At 40.5% G+C, this 26,068-nt stretch overlaps 1 protein-coding gene across 1 annotated transcript in view; it reads right to left on the bottom strand.

The window, feature by feature from the left end:
- vrk3 (VRK serine/threonine kinase 3) overlaps positions 1–15,413 on the bottom strand; it is a 54,307-nt gene extending 38,894 nt beyond the window's left edge. The window contains exons 1-8 of the mRNA XM_080844080.1: positions 15,286–15,413; positions 13,087–13,158; positions 11,944–12,105; positions 11,426–11,533; positions 10,109–10,216; positions 9,096–9,203; positions 5,851–5,958; positions 5,595–5,729 (exon numbers count right to left, since the gene is read on the bottom strand). Of these exons, the coding sequence (XP_080700206.1) occupies positions 5,595–5,729; positions 5,851–5,958; positions 9,096–9,203; positions 10,109–10,216; positions 11,426–11,533; positions 11,944–12,103 (727 nt within the window). The 5' untranslated portion in view covers positions 12,104–12,105; positions 13,087–13,158; positions 15,286–15,413. The remainder of the gene's footprint in view (positions 1–5,594; positions 5,730–5,850; positions 5,959–9,095; positions 9,204–10,108; positions 10,217–11,425; positions 11,534–11,943; positions 12,106–13,086; positions 13,159–15,285) is intronic.
- Between the last annotated feature and the right edge of the window lie 10,655 nt (positions 15,414–26,068).

Below are 26,068 nucleotides of genomic sequence, written 5' to 3'. Positions count from 1 at the left end.
CATTTTCGTCATGGAAAAAAGGGGTCTGACGACGTCATTTTCGTTTTCGTCTTGCCTGACGAAAACAACACTGGTGCCCCGTCACACTCTTTAAAAGTAAAATGGTCTTTAGTTTATCATGAGAACCATCTTTTCTATTAAGTAGTAGTTTGGGGTGTCCATTATGTGTGCTAACTTCTGTGCGCATGCTTCCAATCCATCAGGTACTGACGCAACAGATCCGCAATGCTGAAGCCAACAAAGACCCGGTTATGATCAGCATTGGAAATTGTCGTGCTATGTTTCGTGACTTTCTGGCAGGCCAAGATTTCATCTGGCAGACCGATGATGTAAGTAAAACTTAAATACATTTTTATTTTATTTTTTTCCAATCAGATTTCTTTTTCTTTGTTGTACATTGTGAATACGTGCGTTGCAGATCATACACAACGTTCCACTGTAAGTAGGTTCTATTTTCTCTGACAACCTACCAGAATCTGTTATTGTTTTGTAGAAGTTTTTTTTGTCTTCACAGGACAAAGCAGTGTTCCACGCCCTTACTACAGACGCATACATGTTGTAGTGTCGTGACTGGACAGCACGTCCAGTGACGTGCTGTGTCAATGGCGTGGTGCTACTGCCCCATTTCGTTGGTCTTCACTCTCCTGACCGTGGCTACTTTGTGTTTTCATTAACCTGGTCTTGTCTTTTCTCACTACCACCCCACCCATAACATGTACCTTTCAACTAAACAGCGTCGTACTGTAGCTGTACAGGTTTGTCAATGCCAGCCACTTGGAGTTAAAGGTATGTAAGCATAACTTGTATATTTCCACAGGCCTACAGAATTAAACACATCAAGGCTCCGTTAATTTTGACTGACCACAGCATAAAAGATCCTCCACCTGAAGACTGGCATCTACCTGAAGAAAGATCCTCCACCTGAAGACATGACTATCTCCCTTTAAACACCAGACACTAAATAAACACACATTTTAATTAACAGCTCCCTAAATTAATTAAACCAATACAGAATAGTATGGTGTATTTTTGTTGTCTTACAGGTGTGGTCAGCGAGCAGTGTGTGCGCTGCGCTTGTAGGAAGTCCTTTACGGTTCCTAAGTGCACATGCAATCTGTCGGTTCACACCTGGGTTAAGAAAGATGTGCCTTATTTTTGTTGTCTTACAGGTGTGGTCAGCGAGCAGTGCGTGCGTTGCGCTTGTAGGAAGTCCTTTAGAGTTCCCGAGTGTGCTTGCAATCTGTCAGCGCGCACCTGGGGCTAGTTGCAGGTTTACTGTTTAGATATGTTAAATGTATATCATGTTCTATGTATGTCCCTGTGAAGTTTGTATGTCTTTGTCACATGTCCTTGTGACATATATATATATTTGTCACACAATAAAGGTATGTAAGGATGCTTTTTATTTTTCATTAACCGTGTCTCGCGTCTTGTCCTGTCTCTCTAACACCCCACCCATAACCTGTACCTTTACGCAGTTGAGTGGGCTTTCAACTAAACAGGTCTTGCTTTGAGTAGTGTTAGTTAGCAGGTTTTTAAAAACAAGTTTATGCTTTGCAGTTTGTCTTGTATATCTCCACAGGTCTCCAGAATTAAACACATCAAGACTCAGTTAATTTTGACTGACCACAGCATACAAGACCCTCCACCTGAAGACTGGCATCTATCTTCTTTCAATCACCTACACTAAATGTCTTACATTGAAATAAAATATAAATCCTGTACATTTGCATAGTTCTGCAATTATTTCTACTGAATTTTAGTTAAATTGTGCATATGGCATCAGCTACTGTGCTATATGAACATTGCTTGTTATATCTGGGGCACTGTGGTTCTCTCAATTTCCCCCTTAAAAAGCAAGCAAGCAACCTGTCACTCAATGTGAAACGTATTTATTGATATATCTACTGATGGCTGTTATGTTTTAGTTGTCAGATGTCAGTACATTACTTCAATTTCAGAAAGATTATGGCAAGATTAGATTTGTTTCAAAGACATCAATTGAAAACTGTTTGATAATAATTTCGGTCTCTGACAAGCTGCTGCTGGGAAGTGGACAGCCAGATTGTAAACCAACTTTACGATGTAAACATCCAAGATGAACAAAAATTGTGAGGAATAGTGCTGTTTTTTTGTAACAATTTCTGAAATAAAGAAACGTCAACATGCTTCAGTGGTCTGCTTGTTAAAAAAAACAAAAATTTTCATTTTTTTTTTTCAATAACATGATGCATACGAGGAGGTGTTACGCTACCTTGTAACTATTAATAGCTTATTTGACACGGTGTAAACGTTTGATTAGCACGCTAGCTGAGTATTTTGGCCATATAGCTTCGTAAAAGTTCGGTTAACAAGTAACTTGTGTGTTTAGTTTTATGACTTCGTAAAAGTTCGGTCAACAAGTCAGTTGAGTATTGAGCCGTATAACTTCACAAAAATAATAAATAAATAAATAAAACGTTCGTATAAATGTCAGGCGATCAAGACAAGTTCTCAACGAAAAATTCAAGGTCCTGGTATTAGCCAATCAAACGGAGTAAATCACCCACTTCCGGTTTCAATACGTTTTCCAGCGGCAACACGTCTCCTTGACCGACAATGACGTCTTGTAGTCTGTGTAAGTGAAGGTTAGTTATTGCATCTTGTAGACTGTGTACGTGAAGTTATTACATCTTGTGGTCATACGTGAAGTTGAGTTATTGCATCTTGTAGTCTGTGTACGTGAAGGTGAGTTATTGCATCGTGTAGTCTGTGTACATGAAGGTGAGTTATTGCATCGTGTAGTCTGTGTACGTGAAGGTGAGTTATTACATCTTGTAGTCTGTGTACCTGAAGGTGAGTTATAACATCTTGCAGTCTGTGTACGTGAAGGTGAGTTATAACATCTTGTAGTCTGTGTACGTGAAGGTGAGTTATTGCATCTTGTAGTCTGTGTTTGTGAATGTGAGTTACTGCATCTTGTAGTCTGTGTACGTGAAAGGTGAGTTATTGCATCTTATAATACGGGTAGATGACATCAAGCATTCTCATTGGTTGAGTGTGAGCCACAGGGTGTACTGTATTGAGCCATAATGTACTGTACCACCTGTTTACATTTACCTGAGCGTTCCATATCAGTGTGCACTCAAAATAACAGTAGATTCGAAATCGAACCAAGATGGCGGCTTCTCAGGAGCCTGTTAGTGGGAAACATTTTATGTGAATTAAAGCTATCTACTAGGGCTGCAACTAACGATTATTTTGGTAATCGATTAATCTATCGACTTTTTTTTCCGATTAATCGACTAATCTAACGATTATTTCCATAAATTTAAAAAATGATTCAAAATGTTGGAATTTGAATTTCAAATGTATTTGAGTAACAAGTACAAATGTAACCATCATAATAAATACATTAAATAGTAATACAAATTAAGAGTGCAAATATGCTTATAAAAGTAAAGAGAAAGAGAAATAAAGTTTAAAAAGTAAAGAGAAAGTTTTAAAAGGAACTCAAAATAGCAATCAAGCCTCTGCAAGTGCAACATAACTGAGCTGCAGGTGACATTCAAATTCAACATATGAAAAAAAAAAATCCACAATCTTTTGTTTTTTAAGATTGCTAAGTGGAGGAGGTTATCTATTCAGAACAAACGAAAATACAGGCTACTCTGATAATTCACTGATTTACCGCATTGCACTTAACATAACTGAAATAGCGTTAGCAAGCATCCTCCATGAGACGTTCTGTTTTCAAACATTTAAGAGTAAACCTTACAATAAGTTATAGATATATGTCTATGATAATTGCTGCTTACACTGCAAGACACTTACTGTTCTTATGCTCCCACAGCCCGTTCTCTTTGAAATACTGTAGTAGTACTTCTTAAACTACTAATAATTGACCATCATTGAGAAAAACTTTTCTGTTAGCCATATCTGATATGCAGCAGCTGCTAAACCAAGCTTTGTTTATTGTTTCCATAGTAACATCAGCCATCTCAGAATAATTCGCTTTTCGCAGCTATTTCGCACTTCCTATATGCAATTCCGAATTAAAAGTACCGGTAGCTCTGTTAGGGTCTGCAAAGAAAAAAAAAACATTTTTTTTTTTTTTTTTTAAATATTAAATGACGCGTCGACGACACAAATCCGCGTCGACCATTTTTCACAATCGACTTAGTCGATTTCGTCGACTAATCGTTGCAGCTCTACTATCTACACAAGTTTTTATATGTCTACATTGACTCGGTTAGTTGTTTATGTGCTGCACGAATGTTGCAATGTATTGTAGGTCTTAACTGAAGCTCTCGACCATTATTATTAGGTTGTTGCTAACGCTTAGACCAAAAATCCAATGAAACACATAGTAGCTAGCTAGCCTCACTGCTAATAAGTATAATGTAGCATGCTGATATTCTCTCACTCATTGAGGCAGAGGTACTGTTTGCCTCCAGTCTCTGGGCTTTTTCACTGCCGTTTTATGTAAGGTCAGCCATTCTAAATAGGTTCTACACATAAGTGAAATACGTTCCCTATTTAATGGATAGAGAGCAACGCTCCCAGCATATTCCATAGCAAATGAATTACGAAGGGGACATGAGGAACGTGCACAATTAATACATTTATGCACAATTAATGGAGATATCCAAATCAACATAAATAAACGTTAACAACAGCTTAATGTTGTCTATCGAGTCACAAGTCACTCTATTAAGGTTACGTTTATTAACCTAACGTTGTTATGCCCAGTGCCTAGAAAGCATTTATGATTGATTTAGAATGTTTAGGCCTGTTTAAATTACAATATAATTTTATTGAAAGTGTCCTATTATCATTTTTGTTATTTTAATGGAAACTTTTATCAAATGAGCAATGTGAATTAATTAGATGGTACGCGATCTAGCAAGGAGACCTGGGATGTTTTCAGACGACGCACAAATTAATGTCGATCTCATAGCTAATCATCAACAAACTTTTGGTGCTAGACTAACAAACATGATGTTCCCAATGTTGTGTCTGTTGCATAGCACACATAGGGGGACTATTTTCTCTAGGTTACTGAAATGCAATACACAACATTTGGTTGCTACAACTTTTTTGTGCTAAAAGGCAGCTTACTATTTACTTACTATTTATAATGTCGCTGGCAACCGTATTATAAAAGCAATAAGGTACTCGATGCAGTAGTGTATTGTCAATAATGTACTGTTTGAGGGTGTTGTTAGGCCTGACGCGTAGCGTAGCTTACATTATAAGTTGAAGCAACCAAACGTTGTGTATCGCATTTCAGCTTAATTGTAGTCTGTGTACGTGAAGGTGACATCTTTTAGCCTGTGTACGCGAAGGTGAAGGCTACGCGTCGGCTACGCGTCGGGCCTAACAACACCCTCAAACAGTACATTATTGACGATACAGTACTGCCTTGAGTACCTTATTGCTTAATTGTAGTCTGTGTACGTGAAGGTGAGTTATTGCTACAAGTGGCTGATTTGTATAGTGGCATTTGTGGTCCACGGAGGTCATCCAGTTTGTCAAGTGTAATCCCAAACCATAAGCACACAAAGGGTACACATGGAACTCAACAAAACCATAGCTTTGGCAAAGAGTCTTACCTTTATATATGATCTCGTTGTCACTCTGCTTGAGCAACTGCAAAAGCTTCCACTTCCCCCCTGACTGGTCATTCAGTTCGACTCCTTCCTGTAGAGGCGTGACCACACCCGTACCCTTGGCATTCTTCCCTTTGACTAAAGGGAAATGAAACACACACACACACACAAACAACGGTCATCTAACTTAGCTTTTAGATAGCTTTGAATGACACAGTTGACCAGCAATTGCCATGATGTTGTGGGTCTGTGTACTCACCTGGAGGAGAGGTCCGAGGGGAGGTATTCAGTGGAAAAGCAGAGCATGTTTCAGACTCCTCTTGACCAATGACCTTGCGTTTACGAGGCAACTTCAGAACTCTCTGACCTACCAAATAAAATATTTGAATTTATTATATAGTTGAAGTTCTAGATTAGGGATTTAGCAGATGCTCTTGTCCAAAGTTACTTTTGATTTGATACAAATCAGAGTAATGAGCAACAACTAAATAAAGCAAATAATAAAATGCAACAAAATGCATATAACATTTAAATATCATATTAACGTAAAAACATAAATTATTATTAATGTGACAAAAATAATAATAATAATACCAAAAACAAAAAATATGATCATATAACAAAATGTATGTCTGAAAAGAATTAACTAGTCAGTCAAATGCTGCGTTAAGCAAGTTTTTCAATAAAATAGAGCACTTTCGTTATTATGACCACTCTTTAAACGAGACCGCTTAGGATCCAGTAAATTATTCTGAAACAGACGATCAGACACAAGCTAAATAGGAGATGTGTGAGGTCCCTGACGAGTAAGATAGATGAGCTTGAGTGCTGGCAAAACAAAGCAGATACAGTATATCGGGAATGCAGTGTTTCACTAAGGCTTGGCTGCAGGAATATATTCTGGACTCTAACTCCACTGCCCCCGACTCTTATACTGACTGACAAGCACTGTAGACAGAGTGGTAAGAAGAAAGTGGAAAATCAAATGGTGGAATCCATCTGAGCAAACGCTTGAACATAGACTACCTAATTACATTTTGTCTGATCGTGGCCCCCAAATCACAGCACTTTAATTAATTTTTGCAAGCTAATTGGTGCCTCTCCTAGGTGGTCTAGGGTTTCCACCCCCAAACAAGTGGTCAGACTGAAAGGTGCAATAAGAGGTTCGAGGTGGTTCATGACCGCTCAAGACACTGCTTGCTGGAGTAATATCTTAATCTGGGTAGAATACATCCACAAGCCTCTCATCTCTTCATCCAAAAGCCTCTCCCCTTTTCACTGCTATCTAGGGATTTTCCCTTTTTCCTGTCCAGGAGGAGGAAGTGGCAGTTCCCCCTGCCCCAGCCTTCATTCATTGATGTTGCAGAGTATGTGTCCGAGCCCTTTCTTGTGTCCTACCTACCACCCACTGCCAGCGTTCTGCTCCTTAATCACTCCCCAACCATCAAACCTGAGTAGCAGGTTACAACAGCATCAACCAAGCTGCCTTTCTAAACTTTTCACTGAGTTTTTCAAGCAGCCAGCCACCTTCCAAGTTCATCAGTGTTTAGTTGGGTTAGGCCATCAACACCTGCAGAAGACTCAACTCCTCCATACTCAAGATGGGTTAGAACACATGCCACTAGCAGACAACAACAGATACAAAAATAGTATACCATATGTTTGAACGATTACCGTCCAGTGGCATCTGCAGTGATGAAATGTTTCGAACTCAAGGACTGAGAGACTTAAGAGAAGTTTTAATCCACAGGCAGTGAGACACTTGAATTCAAAATTTTAATTCAACACCTTATTTTTATTTATTTATTTGAAAATGTTATCTTAATTCATTAATTTATATTTTATTTATTTTTGCACAGTTTGGAGCATAGACCCTTTGACACTTCAATGTATTGTTTGTGACAAATAAAAAACTTGAACTTAATACAACTAAAGACACACCTAGACAAGTACTCTATGCTAGCCTATTTACCCACAATGTAAATGGTCAAAATTGTGACCATTAAAAGCTTTTTCTCTAATAAAGCAAATAGAGAAGGTAATTCATCTGTTGATTTTCTTTAATTATCAAACACAAAGTAGGAAGTGTAGCAAAGACTCTAAGTAGCAAACTTGAATGTTTTAAAAGTCGAAATGGATTGATAATCATTTTATCGGTTTAGAATTGATAATCGTTTTTTTTTGTTTAAACATCCATTTTAGGTCAAGGTATAACTCTGCACTCTCAACAGGTTTGGTCTATGTACCCATAGATATCTTAGATAAAGGCTAGATAAGTGGCCCGCGTTGCTGGCCGACGGAGTCAAATGTCCGCACAATTCGGCCATTTTGAGACGGAATAGCTCGCTCAGATAGGTGCCATAAATAGACATGCACAAGCTATTTATGTAAAATCAATAGGCTACTAAAACTCAGCATACAGAATGGCAACAGGAGATAAATGTATACTTTTATTATCACCGTTTTAAAAGCAATATTACTGATATAATAAAATACAGGTGATCCCACGGGATCTCGTTTCAAGGGAACGTTCAATAGAACAGACTGCACAAAATTCTGGCATCTTCATTGGCAATAAAGTCAGCAATTTCCTGTGGAAATCATAATGTAGATGTTTAACAAACCAACCCGATTGGAAATCATGTGCAACTTCAGTTTTATTATGTGCAACTTAAGTTGTATTGAAAAGAAAGAACAATTTGCCTCGCCAATTGATGTAAAATGATTGAAACACAATAGCCGTGATACACAATAAAGCTGCACATTTCAACATGTTCAAGCATCCAGAATTATTACCAAGGTAATGACGTTTGTAAATAAAGTAATTTGTAAATCTGTCAAGATATTCGCGAGATAAGAGTGTAAACGATTGTGAAGATCACTGACGTTACCTAACGTACCACTGATCCCTTCCGGAAGCTATACCGTCCTTAAAATGGCCTCCTGTGCGGACATTCGGGAGTCCGCCGTTGCACCCCCTTGTATGTCCCTGTTCTTGCAGCCTTTCCAGTCATGCCTCCCTCAACAATAAGGTGCACCTTTTAACAAGGCCCAATCAGTCCCAATTGGACCCATCCGCCGATGTGGGGGAACCCGGACCCAACCATTCTGGTGGGGGAGTCTAGCCCTTCTCCCCTTTTGGCCACAGTGAGAAGGGGGAGGGACTTCACCAATAATAACCAATAATAATTGAAATCCCAGACTAATCTTTGAAATTGAAATAGTGACTAGTGACTGTTTACGGCAGAGATAGTGACACACATACACACTCTGAATTTTATCTCTGCATTTCACCCATCCAGGGTAGTGATACAGACAGTGAAGCACACTAACCCAGAGCAGTGAGCTGCTTTTGAGCGCCCGGGGAGCAGTGATTGGGGTTAGGTGCCTTGCTCAAGGGCACCTCAGCCGTGGATGTGGGCCCGAAACCCTAACCAGTAGGCCACGGCTGCCCCTACAATGTTGACATGTTGATTGAGGTATCAATCCACCTTAAACCCATACCTGGAGAAGGAGGAGTTGCAGGGATGCTTTGAGCACTGCGAGCTGTCTGACGGGTCTTCTTCACTGGTGAGTTTATCGGAGATGAGCAGGATTCTAACTTTTCCATATCTGAATGTAATAAAAGGATGAGGTATAAGCAGGAGAACAGGAGAAGCCTGAATACATTTTGTGGGATGCTGCTGTAATCTCTCCACCTGATCTACTTGCAGAGACCCTCTGTCTGCACCAATCCATCCCCACCACACTGTCATGCATTAATTCTACCCTGCTCATAATACAGCTACATACTCTGTTCTAGCCTATTTACCCACAATGTAAATAATTGCCACCATTGACATAGTTTTGTTTTGTTGCTCTCCTTGTAATAGTAGCCTTACGTGCGCAATGTACACCCACTAAGTTATTCTATAAAACTTGAACAATGCTCTCTCCCCATTTTATCCACTATCAATTTTGTTTGCATCATGTACAATATCTTTATGTGCTGTGTACATTTGCTACATGTACAGTATGCTAGCATGCTAATCCTGATCCTCCTCCCTCCCTTCCCTTGCCTTCTGCCCCGTCGAACCCCCTTTTTTTCTATTTATGCTTCTCTCCCCGGCCGGCTCCAATCAGATGGCCACTCCCTCATAAACTGAGCCTCTGTTCAAAGTTTCTTCATGGGAGTTGGTCCTTGCTCTTGTCGCCTTTGTGCTTGCGCCAGTGGTGTTCAGGCTCTGGGCTCTGTAAAGTGCCTTTAGACAATTGTGTTCTGGCACTTTATAAATACAACCCTATTGAAATAACTCTACTGATAAATCTGCGAATTCAGACTTAAGTCGCATTTTTATTCTAAACAAACTTGTGAAGCATTATCAAACCAATAATAATTAAATAAAGTGGACCTCCTTGATATATCTGTACTAATAATCAATAGAGTGTGAGCAATCCCAGACTAATGCTTCATTGTAAGACAATCTGTTATCTCTTTAACATGTTGATTGAGGAATCAATCCACCTCAAACCCATACCTGGAGAAGTAGGAGTTGCAGGGATGCTTTGAGCACTGCGAGCTGTCTGACGGGTCTTCTTCACTGGTGAGTTTATCGGAGGTGAGCAGGATTCTAACTTTTCCATATCTGAATGTAATAAAAGGATGAGGTATAAGCAGGAGAACAGGAGAACCATGAATACATTTTCCTCTGCAAATCTGACAACTACAAAAACAACAAACATGTGTATTTCTGACAGGCTGGCTGTTGACTATTTCATTTACTGCAAGGATGCCAACCAACCACTCATGTCGGCACCTGAATAGACCGGATACTAATGGCTACTTTATGTTAACAGTTAAACTATCTGGATCCAGCTTGTCTTGTTTAGCTAAGACTTCACCCCTGTTGTGACTCATGGCTGAGATGGGCTTCTATGACTGAGTCACTGCGTGGACACGCAATCACTCCTTCTACAGTTCTCCAACGGTTGGTGGGTGTTGCAAAGCAGTTCACGGCCAGAAGAGTAGGTCAAGCTCTCTACACATCTATTTTCAAATTCTATCTTCTCATTGGCATTTAGCTCCCTAACGAGGGGAACGGCAGCTTCTATCAAAGTGACTCTTTTATCATGCAGCCTCATCTCCTCCTGAAGATCCGGTAGTTCCTCCTCCTCATCAAAAACTGTTTGAGGATATTGAGAGTGTGCATGTTCAGAAATGTAAAAGGTATTGGATATGAACATTTTGCTATTTGTTCATTTCACGTCTTCCCTGTTTCAGCCTACTAAATAGCCTATGGTTTCAAAGCAAGATTGTGTGAATTTGTATTCGGTGTTTCAGTAGGTATATGATATGATATGAGGTAATGAAACCGGAAATGTGAGACTACAGAAATTATGTAGATAGCGGTCCAATCACAGCCCTGCGGTACCCTCCCCCCCCCCCCCCCCCCCCCCTCTTTCCTATCTATGCTTCTGTACCCGCCCGGCTCCAATCAAATGGCCACTCCCTCATAAACTGAGCTTCTGTTCAAAGTTTCTTCTTGGGAATTGGTCCTTGCCCTTGTCGCCTTTGTGCTTGCACAAGTGGTGTTCAGGCTCTGGGCACTGTAAAGTGCCTTTAGACAATTGTATTGTTTTGGCACTTTATAAATACAACCCAATTGAATCTGTTATCTTTTTAACATGCTGATTGAATCCACCTTAAACCACCTAGTTCACCCAGAGGTAGAACTTGAGCGAGTTTGAATGTGCATGTGTTGTACTGTCTTTGTCTTGTGTCTTCAGGACCCCTCGAAAACAAAATATTGCATCTCAAGGGGTTATCCTCCAAACAATACATTTGAAACCCATACCTGGAGGAGGAGGAGTTGCAGGGCTGCTTTGAACACTGTGAATTGCCTGACGGGTCATCTTTACTGGGGAGTATATCTGAGATGAGCAGGATTCTAACATTTCCAAATCTGAATGAAATAAAAGGATGAGGTATTAGCAGGAGAACCCATCATACAATTTCCTCTGCAAATTCCTCTACAACAAGTTAATGTGTAATACTGACAGAATGGCTGTACATTTCATTTATTACATGGATGCCAACCAAAAAATACTGTGAAAATTTCAATATTCCACATTCAATATTTTTTCTATAATTACTTTTAATGTATTTGTTTAATTACTACATATTTGCTATTTATGTGTATGTCTATTATGAGAACAAGGAGTTTGGGTGTAATTGACAGAAGTCTATTATGAGAACAATGACTTTGGGTGTAATTGACAGAAGTCTGTTAAGAGAACAATGAGTTTGGCTGTAATTGACAGATGTCTGTTATGAGAACAATGAGTTTGGGTGTAATTGACAGATGTCTGTTACCATCCACTGTATCAGTGTTGTCTGAGCATGTTGCCCCAGCATGGCTGTCAGGCTCCATGACGAGGCAAGGCAGCTTCACTCCACAGGATGGGCAGAACTTGAAGCCCGGTTGGAGCCGGGTGCCACAGTGAGGACAGAAGTGCATCGACATCCTCTCCATCACTGGATTGGACAGAGATTAAGAGAAGCTTAGAAAATGTCAAATTCAATACATTGTCACGGACATCAAGCAATCTAACAGTTAATAATAAGGGAGCAATAGGTAAATTACCTATAGTATAATGATATAGTATTTTTGAAGCAACAATATTAGCAAGATATGATAAAAAAACATGAACCTTAAAGGCACCCAGTGCAACTTTATGTAAACATTCAATGAAAAATAAACATTCAATTTCTAGTCTTTTTTACACGTAGTAAGTTTCAATAACTCCATACCATTACATATCGACATTCAAGGAGCAATGATGAGACGTCGTTGTGTGGTGAGAACTGATAGAAAATCGTAAACAACAACAATCGCCGGTGGGGAGAGGCCATTTTTCCATTGACTGGAACAAAAAATAAAGAAAATGGCGGCGATTGTTGTTGTTATCGATTTTCTATCAGTTCTCACTACACAACGATGTCTCATCTTTGCTCCTTGAATGTCGATATGTAATGGTATGGAGTTATTGAAACTTACTACGTGTAAAAAAGACTAGAAATTGAATGTTTATTTTTAAGCCTCGAAAGTTGCACTGGGTGCCTTTAATAATATGCCTTGTTTTGCAAAACATTTCAGAACCTATAATAAAACCTCATAAGAGCTCACAATTAACTTTCAAGCATCAGGATGAAAAACAAAACAACACACAATAACACAAAACTGGTCAGCAAGAGCCTCCCTGTCTAACATTAACACCTTTCATATCTAGGTAGACCCCTTACTGTTCCCCTTTCTATTATGTCCCCAGCTTACACCTTAAACTAGGCCCTTCCTCCTGACCAAATTAGGCCCTCCCTGTCACAACCATATGCATACACCTTCACACCTAGCACATGAGGATCAAACTCCCCTTAAGCCGACCTATTGGCCACACTCCTTCTCCCCCATGGCAGAGTGACACATTTACATCAATGTAAGAACTGAGAAAAACTTACCCCTTTGCCAAGATGTGTAGATCGAGGAAAGTGTATGCAGTAGATGATGACGTCACAGATCAGCAAGCAAAACTGTTTGTGGGACAAATTAAAATTGGAGCACAAATAGGTCAAATGGAAACTCAATACTGGTGCACAAGCCAATGTTATTCCATACAGTCTATTGCAAACAATAGCCACAAAGAACATAGAACATACAAATGAGAAACTTTCAACGTACACTGAGACAAATACCTGTGAATGGAAAGTGGTACTGCATAGTGAATTACAAAAAGAAAGCATTTGTTTTGGAATTCACCGTGTAAAATCAAATGCAAACCAATACTTGGAATTCAGGCATGTGAAAAATGGGGCTCATCAAGAGAGTGATGGCACTAAATAAAAGTGACAAAATGGATATCTTCAAGGAGTATGCTGAGGTGTTTGAGGGGCATAGGTTGGAGTTAGGACACTATTCGAATTGATGAAAGCGTGACACCAAAAGTGCACCCACCTAGGACAATTCCTGTCACTTTGAGAGAAAAACTAAAAACAGAGCTAAACAGAATTAAAAAAATGAATCAAAGCGCCTACTCAGTTGGTCAATCCTATTGTAATTGTTGAAGAGCCTAATGGAAAACTAAGAATCTGCTTAGATCCATGTGATTTCAACACAGCAGTAATGAGGGAACACTACCAGCTACCAACGGTTGAGGAAATAACTTGCAAACTCTCAGAAGCAAAATACTTTACAGTGCTGGACGCAAACTCAGGTTTTTGGCAACTCAAACTAGACGCAGTCAGCACTGGTGTCTGTACTCAACACTCCTTTTGGTCGTTATAGATTCCTCAGACTTCTTATTAGAATTCATTCAGTGAGACAGCTGTTTGAAGGAATGTATTCATGTAAAGCTCCCTGTAACACCGTCAGCGGATGCATCAAAAAGTGGACTTGGAGCGGTCCTACTTCAAGAGCACAAGCCATTAGCTTATGCATCGTGCACATTGACTGAAAGTCGAATGAAAATAGAAAAGGAGATGTTAGCAATTGTGGACGGAGTAGAAATTGTCCATCAGTACGTCTATGGAAGAGAAGTGGATGTGCAGTCGGATCACAGACTGCTTTAAGTGATAATGACATAGCCACAGAGCTGTGCTCCAGCTAGAATACAGAGACTCTTACTGAGACTGCAGAAATATCACATCAAGTATCAAGAACTAAGAGGAATTCAGAAAGGAAACAAAAAATGATGTGATATTGTCACAGTAAGTGTAGTCAGTCCTAAATGGATGCCCAGAAACAAAGAGCCAAGCTGCACAAGAAATTAGAGCGTATTGGAACTTCAGTAAAGACATTTCAGTTGTGGATGGAGTTCTGTATAAAGTAAACGGCTCCTCTTTCCTGCAGCAATGAGAGTGGAAATGCTAAAGAGCATCCACAAAAGTCACTTGGGCATTGAAAGCTGCAGGCAGAGAATGAGAGTGAGAGTGTGAGAGAATTCCAAGCCTTTTCAAAAGAGTTGGAGTTAATTCACAACACTTCATGCCCCCCACCATGCGCAGTCGAATGGAATGCCTGAAAGAGGAGTACAGACCGTCAAACTCATGCTGAAAAAAGCTTAAGCTGATGGAAAAGATCTGTCTTTGCTGAATCTGAGGAGCACACCTTTGGAGGATATCGGAGTGTTAACAGCCCAGCTGATGATGGGTCGACGTGTGAGACTTCTGACATCACAGATGCTGAAACCTCAAATGGTCACAAACACAGCTACAGCAGTTGTTCGAAACAACAAAACAGAAGCAAAAGGAAAACTTTGATCCAAGATCCAGAGCACTTCAGAAATTTCAGGTTGGCGACAATGCAGAATAAGGAGAGATGGAGTATGGAACCAGGTAACTGGACCTTCTGACCAGCCAAGATCTTATGTCGTACAGACAGCCGATGGACAGGTGTATAGCAGGAACCGAAAGTTTCTAATGCAGTCAAAGGAACCGAGTAACACACCAAAGGACATGGAATTCAAAATGGGACTCAACAGGATGTGCCTCACAGCACAGAGGAAAAACATGAAATGGACATTTAAAACATTTGAAACATCAACAATAAATGCTAGTCCTGCAGAGTTTTCAAACCGTCATAAGAAACGCTAGTTAGCGATCAAACTAAAAGCTGTCACACTTGGTGTAACGTTGCATTAATAGTACCAAAGATTCACTAACATTGCTCTCAGTGATAAACTGGTCAGTGATCCGCTTCTTCTGATATTTTGAACATTGGCGCAAGGTTCAGTCGGTATTGATTTTATGTAGAGCGAAGTTAGTCTAGCTGCCTGTGACCAGCAGCAGCGTGAACCTAGCGGGAATAGAACGTTCAAACCGGATATTAAAACTGTTAGCCAAAACGGCTAAAAGTTAGCCAAAATATAAAAATAAAAGTCCCGCGATTTATACGGATCCACAGCGGTTAACAATGGGAATCCCTAACAATAATGATAATGAATTCCATGCAGCCACCGAACGGTCGAAATTTCGCCTTTTAATGTATAAGAATGAGAAATTAATGAAGATGTTTGGTGGAAACCTTCCAGATTGTTCTAAAAGTAGCCTACTATTTTTAAATAGCTCTAAAAATGGCTCTATCTTTTTCAGGGGGATATATATCATTTGGGATACATATCATTTGCCTTATTCGAGAAATAACTTATTTGTTATTTGAAGACCAAAGAAACTAAGAGGGTTACACTAAACACTACAGCTAATTGATGAAAGCCATTAAACAAGGCATTATACAATGCACACAATTAGAGTGCATGCATGACATTCAAATACTTGAAATAGGACAACTAAGTCTTGTGCACCCTCAACATGGGTGTAAAATGAAATCCTTACAACATGACCTTTGAAATGATATATGGATTATATGTCCTGAATCGCTTTTGTGGCATTGGCGGGGCATCTTGTGCCAACTGTGCCATTCGCCATAGACACGAATGGAGAGCACACCTAATATTTAAATAGCTGAAATAAGAAAACTAAATCTTGTGCACCTCAACATGGGGGTAAAATGACATCCTGACAACATGACCTTTCAAATGACATATGATTTACAGGGCCTGAATCGCTTTTGTGGCATTGGCGGGGCATCTTGTGCCAACTGTGCCATTCGCCATAGACGCGAATGGAGAGCACACCTAATATTCAAATAGCTGAAATAAGAAAACTAAATCTTGTGCACCTCAACATGGGGGTAAAATGACATCCTGACAACATGACCTTTCAAATGATATATTATTTACAGGGCCTGAATCGCTTTTGTGGCATTGGCGGGGCATCTTGTGCCCGCTGTACCATTCGCCATACACATAAAGGACACAGGAGGAAGGGTAGGAAGGTAGCAGGTGGACAGTTGGAGGAAGGGTAAGTGGTGTGTTTCCACTTAGTCAGCCTACTCTTTATGCCACTGTGTCTGGAGAGGATGTGGGTGTGTCTCATGTCCGTCGTACTGTGTCTGGTGGCGTGGATGCTGTTGTGTCTGGAGGCGTGGATGCTGTTGTGTCTGGTGGCGTGGATGCTGTTGTGTCTGGTGGCGTGGATGCTGTTGTGTCTGGTGGCGTGGATGCTGTTGTGTCTGGAGGCGTGGATGCTGTTGTGTCTGGTGGCGTGGATGCTGTTGTGTCTGGAGGCGTGGATGCTGTTGTGTCTGGAGGCGTGGATGCTGTTGTGTCTGGTGGCGTGGATGCTGGTGTGTCTGGTGGCGTAGATGCTGTTGTGTCTGGTGGTTTGGATGCTGTTGTGTCTGGTGGTTTGGATGCTGTTGTGTCTGGTGGCGTGGATGCTGGTGTGTCTGGTGGCGTAGATGCTGTTGTGTCTGGTGGCGTGGATGCTGGTGTGTCTGGTGGCGTGGATGCTGTTGTGTCTGGAGGCGTGGATGCTGTTGTGTCTGGTGGCGTGGATGCTGGTGTGTCTGGTGGCGTAGATGCTGTTGTGTCTGGTGGTTTGGATGCTGTTGTGTCTGGTGGTTTGGATGCTGTTGTGTCTGGTGGCGTGGATGCTGGTGTGTCTGGTGGCGTAGATGCTGTTGTGTCTGGTGGCGTGGATGCTGGTGTGTCTGGTGGCGTGGATGCTGTTGTGTCTGGTGGTTTGGATGCTGTTGTGTCTGGTGGCGTGGATGCTGGTGTGTCTGGTGGCGTAGATGCTGGTGTGTCTGGTGGCGTAGATGCTGTTGTGTCTGGTGGCGTGGATGCTGGTGTGTCTGGTGGCGTGGATGCTGTTGTGTCTGGTGGCGTGGATGCTGGTGTGTCTGGTGGCGTGGATGCTGTTGTGTCTGGTGGCGTGGATGCTGTTGTGTCTGGTGGCGTGGATGCTGTTGTGTCTGGTGGCGTGGATGCTGGTGTGTCTGGTGGCGTGGATGCTGTTGTGTCTGGTGGCGTAGATGCTGTTGTGTCTGGTGGCGTGGATGCTGTTGTGTCTGGTGGCGTGGATGCTGTTGTGTCTGGTGGCGTGGATGCTGTTGTGTCTGGTGGCGTGGATGCTGGTGTGTCTGGTGGTGTGGATGCTGGTGTGTCTGGTGGTTTGGATGCTGTTGTGTCTGGTGGCGTGGATGCTGGTGTGTCTGGTGGTGTGGATGCTGGTGTGGTAAGTCTGTGGATTCTGCCTCACTCAAGATCCTCCCTTGCTGATGCTCTGTCCTGACATTCAGTGTGGTCTCATCTTCCCCTGTTTTGCCAGTTTGTCCTGATCTCATCTGGGTCTGGGTCTGGGTCTGGCTCCGGCTCTTTGGATGCAGCTGATGTATTGGGCTCATCATCTGTCTGATTATATATTATTATTGTTACCATTATTATTATTACCATTATCATTACTATTATAATGTCCACTCATCTCACATCTGGTGATCAGCACTTAAGCCTACCGAATGGTGCAGCGGGCACAAGATGCGCCGCCAATGCCACAAAAGCGATTCAGGCCCTGTAAATCATATACTATACTGATATAGACCTTTTAGTGTTAATTGTACTTTTATTTTGACTGTATATTCTGCCGTTTCGGACTGACCGGACGTCTTATTCCCGCTACAGAAATCCTTAAATCCGCTAGCTTCACGGAACCGTGACCAGCAACATTAACGGACATTGCAGTATGGCCACCATTCGTTTTTCATTCCCTTTAACATAAAAGTCGCGTTGAATTGATTTCTGGTTGACCTGGTCGGTTTCCGTCAGAGTATGAAGACAACCGTAAGTTTGTAGTTTTTACTGTTGGCGTTTTAACTTCATGGTTCTAAAAAAAAATCCTTTTGAAAAAAATAATGGATTTTCGAAAATTTGTCGAAAGTAAGGTGTGAGTGAAAAAACACTGTAAGAAAACCTAAGCAAACGGTTTGGTGGGTTAAAATGTAGTCATCAGTCAGTCTTTTGTAACACACTGTTGTCTCCTCCTGTAAAAAAAATAAATACTTGGCTACGGATATGCTAAAAAATAAATAGGATGGACTACATTGTGTCGCTTGTCTCAGTCAACATGAGGGACTCTAGAGTGCTATTCTTGGTTACAAATAATAATAACCTCACCGTTTCTAATTAAATTTAACTTTACAGCTCAAATGCCTAAAACATCCGACTCAACAGACTGTCGCTATCAAATCCTTATCAATGTGTTTACTTAAAGTAACAGTATGCAACAATTATACTTCAGGATTAGGGTTAGGATAAGCAGTTTTACCTTAAAATAACAGCTTGAAAAAAATTGGGGCGCTGCAATGACTTTTAATATGGAGAATCGCAGTGTTGCCAACTTTTCTGTGAGAAAAGTAGCTGTTAGCTCTCTGAAAGTCGCCAGAAGTCGCTAGATGACATAATAAACTAATTTGCATAATATGCAAATAAGCTGCGCATGCACACTATATGCAATTCTGAGCGTGGTATCACTAATATTTTTCCCGCGAATACAAAGTTCTAATATTTTGCTGTTATTTAGTCAGACTGGCCGTGCAGGCGCTGTGTGAGTGGAGAGGAGACCATGACAGCCCTCCCTGTTCTCAGCTCTCGTGAGATCAGTTGTAATGTGAACTGCAGAACAGGATATGTGAGATGCTTTTTCAGTGCTTTGTCAACACAATAATCCACCAAATGACAACAAAAAAGTCTCTAGATCTTTTTGCTAATAAAGTCGCCAAGGGGGTCTGAAAAGTCGCCAGATATAGAGACAAAGGCCCTCATTCTCGATCATTTTCTGTAATTCTTCAGAAATGTTTTATACGCAACTTTGTAAAAACAACGTAAGGGAAACGCTTCCTCTGCATTCCCGCACGCTTGAAAATGCGTTCATAAACAGCCAAAGTCTTCTCAGCTGTGTTCCCTCGGATTAGTTTCTTAAATTGATGCGCGTTCTCGTGAAAGTGGATTTGCATACATACACGCCCCGCCAGCTCCTTATTAGGGCACGCAGCCATAGCCAATTCTGCTGTCAGAATTTCCAAAATCCACTCGAAAGCAACTCGTAACAGGTGTTCATTAATAAGGTGATCTTTTCTTACGTTGAACTTCCGAAGTCCGTAAAACACATTTAAGAAGTCACTTTTTTTTTTTTTTTTAATCGAAAAATAGCCACCATAAGTGTGAAGACAGGTCACGAGTACCAGTATAAAATGGAGTGAATGCATATCACAGTTCTCAGAGATTGGGTTTAATGTTTATTTATTTATTCACTTACATTTGCAGTGTTCGTGTACATTTACATTCACATTCAGTTATTTAGCAGAAGCCTTTGTCCAAAGTGACGTACAAGGGAGAGAACAGTCAAGCTACGAGCAATAGAGACCTAGTGTAACAATAAATACTACCTCGTAGAATCATGACTATAAATGTGAAATGTAATTGTTAATGATACAAATATTCTCGTATTTATTATTATCATAATTATTTTAATCCGAGGATGTCTGTAGAGTTGACGTGAACGCAATCACCAACGGGTTCTTACAAATTCAACCGTTAACCCTTTTACATGTAACACAGAGTTTTTTCAAATGTTATTCCTCAACACAATTCCTCAAATAACCACAAGAGGGCCCTGTGGAATCGCATTTGAGAAGATTCCGAAAGAGTTACGACTGCTATTGCGCGTTCTGAAAGTCTTCTGAAGTTCAGAAGAAATTGCAGGTGAAAAAACTATGGAGAATGGCAAATGTTTTCCTAAATCCACCTAAGTGGAGTTCCTTCTGAAGTCCTTCTGAAAGTCTTCCCAACTGCTGTCGAGAATGAGGGCCAAAGTCGCTAAGTTGGCAACACTGGAGAATCGCCTCCGTGCCATTGCCATACCAGGGTCCATAGGCATATAACTGCTAAATGTAAGGTTGCCTGACGCCGCCCCGGCTTTCTACTGTCTGCCGAACTAGTAAGTAGCTTATTTGCCATCTTGCTTTGTCTTGTGTTGCACTTGCTTGATGTTTGACTGTGTTAGGACAGTTGTTGAGTAACTAGTTTGTCATAATGTCAGTCAGCACATTTCAAGAGATTTCGTTAGTTTTAGCCGCTAGCATATCGTTAGCTTATAGCAATTGATCCGGAATGCTTCTTTAAGATAATGTGAGAAGCATTAAACTTCACAAATAATTCTGAAGTCGCGAAAACACTTTCTTCCAGAGCAATAAACAGCTGTTGAGGTTGTCCATGGAGCATTTCATTCAATCTAAACTAGTGATGTGTCGTTCGTGAACGATTCGTTCATTTTGAACGAATCCTTACAAGGACTCGAGAGTAACGAGTCCTCTCAAAAAAAGATTAGCTCTTTTTCTCATGACCGCACATCAGGACTATTGCATAGGCTAAGCCAAGGAAACAGAAATGATTCGTTGAATGCAGGTCACGTGAAAAATGATCCAAAGACCCGTATCCGAAGACCCAGTCGGAAAAAGAACGAATCATTTCTGTTTCCTCTACTAGTACTGAGCCTATGCAGGTCACGTGGAAAAGGATCCAAAGTCCCGTATCTGGCAGATGAACGAATCATAGATCCAAAGACACGGTTGGCAGAAGAACGAATCATAGATCCAAAGACACGGTTGGCAAAAGAACGAATCATTGATCCAAAGACACGGTTGGAAGAAGAACGAATCATAGATCCAAAGACACGGTTGGCAGAAGAACAAATCATAGATCCAAAGGCACGGTTGGCAAAAGAACAAATCATTGATCCAAAGACCTGTGTCCGGCAGAAGAACGAATCATAGATCCAAAGACCCGTATCCGGCAAAAGAACGAATCATTGGGCCTCATTCTCGACAGCAGTTGAGAACACTTTAAGAAGGACTTTCTTCTGAACCCCACTTCGGTGGATTTAGGAAAACATTTGCCATCCTCGATAGTTTTCTTATCTGGGATTTCTTCTGAACTTCAAAAGCATAGTAAGACGACCTTGGACATCAGAGACCCACCATGTGGTTATCCCTGCTGACAAAGTGTTTCGGCATCAGAGAACGCTTTAACTTCTTTCTTTATACACCTTGTGTGATGTTTTTTATTTTGCTTCTTTCTCGTCTGCTGCAGTCTGAGAGTGGGCCAGTGCCTCTTTCTGGCCTGCGAGGATGTGGTGAGCCAGACAAGTTTGTTGTTGTTGTTAAATAAATATACTTATATGCAACTCTAGAGTCCAGAGATAACATGTACTGTGTGTCATTTGCATAGCAATGGAAGAACATTTTGTACTTTTGAATAATTTGGCCAAGGGGAAGCATGTCAATAGAAAACAGAATGGGACCTAGGATGGAACCCTGTTGCACCCCACAGGAAAGACTAGCTGTGGGGGAGGAACATAAATTCACAGCAAAACATCTATTGCCGAGGTAGATGAGAACCAGGTCAAGGCAATACCACCAACACCCAGGGTGCGATTTGCCGGGGGGGATGGTGGGGATTTAACCTCCATCTTTTTGTTCACTGAATTAGCGAGTTCTGTCCAAAACAGTTGCGTTTCAGTTTCAAAGTTTCAGTTTCGGTTTCAGTATTTCAACGTGAATGAGAGGGAGCACAAGAACTGAGCGTCTAGTAGCGATTATCATATCATAGACATATATGATGCATGTATATGAAGAGAATTAGGCCTATGTATTGTTTTTTTTTTTTTGATAAAAAAACATCCCCCCCTCTGGTTTTTGGACAAATCGCACCCTGCCAACACCAACCACGCACTGGGTCAATTAACCTCTTAAACTCTGTTGGCCCATCCGCGGGCCGAGATTCTATTTAAGGCGAGACACGGCAGGCAAAAACATCTTTTTTTTGAGCAGTGGTCAATTTTGAGATTTTGAGCTAGTTCACTCCCTAAACATGTAATCTTTCATACTAGCATAAAGAAAATATCCTAATTATACATTAATGTGTATATTTATTCACATTTTGTCTGTTAGCGGCGTCAGTATTCTCATAGGTTTCCAGGAAAGTTAGCATTCCAACGTAACGTGCAGTATATCGGCTTTCTAATGCTTGTCATCTTTGGTATCGTTGGAAAGCCCTGTATCTCACACACAAGGCTATGTTATCCAAATAAGGACATTTCCTTTCCAGCAGTAACCAATGATGTTAGTAAAAACGTGGGTTTAAACCTAAGGACGCAATTGCATTGGTTTGCGGTGGTTTCTGACAACGTGATTCGTTCAGACGCATCACGTGGTATGGCTTGACACTTCCTTGAATCTTTAAATGCGATTTTCTCCAAGGAAAAAATCTCCACTTCAGTTCACCCTATATACACCAAACTTTCCAGTCTTGTACCCAACTATATTATGAAGACATTTACAGAGGGATTTGTAAATATATTATTCCTAGCCTGAATTATATAACATTATATCCCCAAAAACATGGCGAAAATCGTTTTTTTAAGGGTATCGACAGTATTTTCTGATTTACAGGAAAACTAAAGTAGATATCCATAAACCCCTTTGTAATTGTCTTCCCATCTAATATGCCAACAAAAGGGGAAAGGAATTTTTAACCTGGCTTTATCCCATGATCAGATTTTTTCTTTTAAACATTATGCAAATTGGCGCATATTTAACAAGATAACACCTAATTTGCATATTCAAACATCAAAATACAATAAACTTGTTATACATTTTTTTCTAATCTAAACATGAGTAATCAACTGAGAAAGTTTCATGGTGATACCTATTATTTAAGATTTTTACCCTATTCACCTGTAGTGTCTCGCCTTAAATCTTCATGCTATTACTGTCAAGCTAGCGTAACATCAAAGTTCGCTAAAGTAAACAAACTATATGTCAAATGAACGACATGGCTTTACGATAGTGCATGTCAAAATGATGTCAAACGAACCTAACTAAATGTGGAGAAGTAGAAGAATAAAAAAAATTAAAAAACATTTTTCGTCAGTTCAAAAGTTTATAGCGTGATGTATCTTCATGTGCAGTCAAATGACTTTGGTGGAAATAAACGGTAGAATCACTTACCCTAAAGTATAAACTGTAAAACATCACCATAATTATCCACATTAATCCATGTTTTTATTCGTAATTCCCATGATAAACCCACACAACTAAAAAGAGTACAGGTACATTTACAATTAAATGGAAACTACTTCTGGTTCAGGTGTCTTCAAGTCTTGTGTTATACAGGGTTAAAAGCATCGTTGTTTATCTATGGTTGAAAGGCCATCATCTAAGCTCTTCAATGACCCCTCGCTTATCAGGATAATCCAATCATCTTTTGAGTGGGATGAGATTTCTGTTCCAAATTTGTTCAGGTGATGGCATACCCTTGGGGTCACACAATTATCTGACAAAACTGGCCCTTTCAATTCATTTGCCCACTTACATCCATAGTAATATAGACCTAAAAGAAAAATAAATAGGGAGCGCCTTCATTTTGGGAAGGTTATCAACATCTTACTAAAATTTTAGATAACATATATGGTACTCTAAAGGTATTTTATCATAGCTTGAGGGGTACTCTGTAACATCAAATTGAAATTTGCCACCATACTATGCCTAAGACTCAAAAGTAGGGCTTTTAATTTGGGCATGGAATTTTAGGTAGAATTTGCCAAAAAACATCAAGGTTCTAACAGGTTAAAATGTTGTGATCCACCCAGAGAGCTTTGTGTTCAGTGAGATGCCCTGATGTTAAACTATGTGCATTGTGGTGATTTTGGGTTGCAGCACGTTGTAGTTGCAGATGAAGACCAGTTTTCAGTTTTCGTGGTTGTGCCTGTTCCACTTAAATTGAATATTGTTTGGACACTGGTGTGTGTCTTGTCAAGCTTTGTTCAGGATACCAGTTTTTGGGAATAAATGGAGATATTTGCCACACTTTAATTAGTGTTCATACTGAGGCGTTTAAACAGCAGTTGTTCCGGTGTGGGAATGAGGCTTGTGGTGGGCTTGAGTTAAGACTAGAAGGATGGTGACTTGAATTTGTTTAGTATTGTATGATAAGTATTGACTAGCAATCTAGCAGCGCAGGTTCAATCCTTGACATCCAGATCCAATGGATCTCATTCTCGAACCCAGTTTAGAAAACATTAACCCCGCTTATGGGGTTTCCGGGACAATTCTGGCATTCATGAAAGTTTTCCCATCTGGGATTTGTTCTGAGCTAAGAACAAAATTTAAGACTGCTGAAAAGCAGTCGTAAATCGGCCATATTGGTGTGTGCCAATGTTTTTACGGGCTGAATTTGTGAGAAATCGTTGGTTCACATCAATTATACATAAATCCTTGGATTTTAATAATTATAATAATAATAATTACGAGAATATTTGTATCATTAACAATTAACAATTATGTTTCACATTTAAACTCATGATTCTACAACGCATTGTGATATCCTAATATAAATAAAAACATTTAATGAACACTGCAAAGGTCAGTTAATAAATTCAATTACAATTTTATTTATATTAGTGCAAGCACAATGTCAGCAGGGGCAAGGAAAAATGGGGCCCCATCTGCTTGAGGTCGGTCGGGTGGAGATAGGAAAGGGGAATGGGGGAGGGTTGTGTGTGTAGGATAATTTCAGTTCAGTATAGGTTTATTAGAAAGAATAGATACAATCCTTGAAATGTCTTGTTCAGAAACCAGAGTCCTTGAGTGGGAAAACAGGCCTAGGTAGGTCAGGTCACTGCAGGCCTAGACCTGGAAAGGTCAGGTCACTACAGCAGTAGCTTTTAGCTGTCTAGGACAGGAGAGTGCTGTCCAGGACAGGAGAGAATGTAGCTTTTGATACATTGAAGGACTCTCGGGAGATAACATGGTCAGCTAATCCCTGAGAAGCAGAGTGCAGGGGTTTCACACCAATAGATGTGACATTAATGTCCCTTCCTACGAATAACAGATACACCAGGGTAGGGATCCCATGACCCCCACCTGTTGACCACGAGGAGCCCACAGATGACATCGGTAAAAGATAGACTATAAGAACTGGACTTTCTCTGTAGCAGACCATAGGCTCGAGCTCTCAGGTTGTGTTCACTAGGTGAAATTGATCATGTAATCTCAACTGTATTTGTGCTGCAATTTATCAAGTAAAGCTCTCTTGTTACAACAAACTTTGTACTGGCGTATCTTCCAAGTCCTAAACCATCACTCAGAGAGTACAACCAAAAATACTCTTACATGTGGCAGAAGGGGAAGGGAAGCAACAAGTGTTGTACACAGCATGCATTTAGATGCTCATAGGGGTACTGTAACAGGGGTAAGGAGGAGAGAAAAACATGTCAGCGGAAATCTTTTTTTAGGGTTGGTCTTACGAATTTCGAAAATGTTCGAGATTGAGGTCCATTATTCTGATGTAAAACTCTGTACATGTCATTTCAAACACACAAGTGATCATTTTTCAGATTTAATTTTTGTGTATGTGTGTATTCAAAAAGGCCTTTCATGGTGTTATGTAACACAGCTTGCTAGATGCTGTGCATTTTTCAACACTTTTTGTTGACGTTTGGGAGCACCGATCTAAGCAGACTACGTTAGGACTTTTATTATGACAAATGA

Source organism: Sprattus sprattus (genome assembly GCF_963457725.1).
Source record: "Sprattus sprattus genome assembly, chromosome: 8".
In the NCBI taxonomy this organism is placed as follows: Eukaryota; Metazoa; Chordata; class Actinopteri; order Clupeiformes; family Clupeidae; genus Sprattus; species Sprattus sprattus.
The sequence above is the reverse complement of the archived record's forward strand: the minus strand, read 5'-3'. Positions and strand labels throughout refer to the sequence as shown.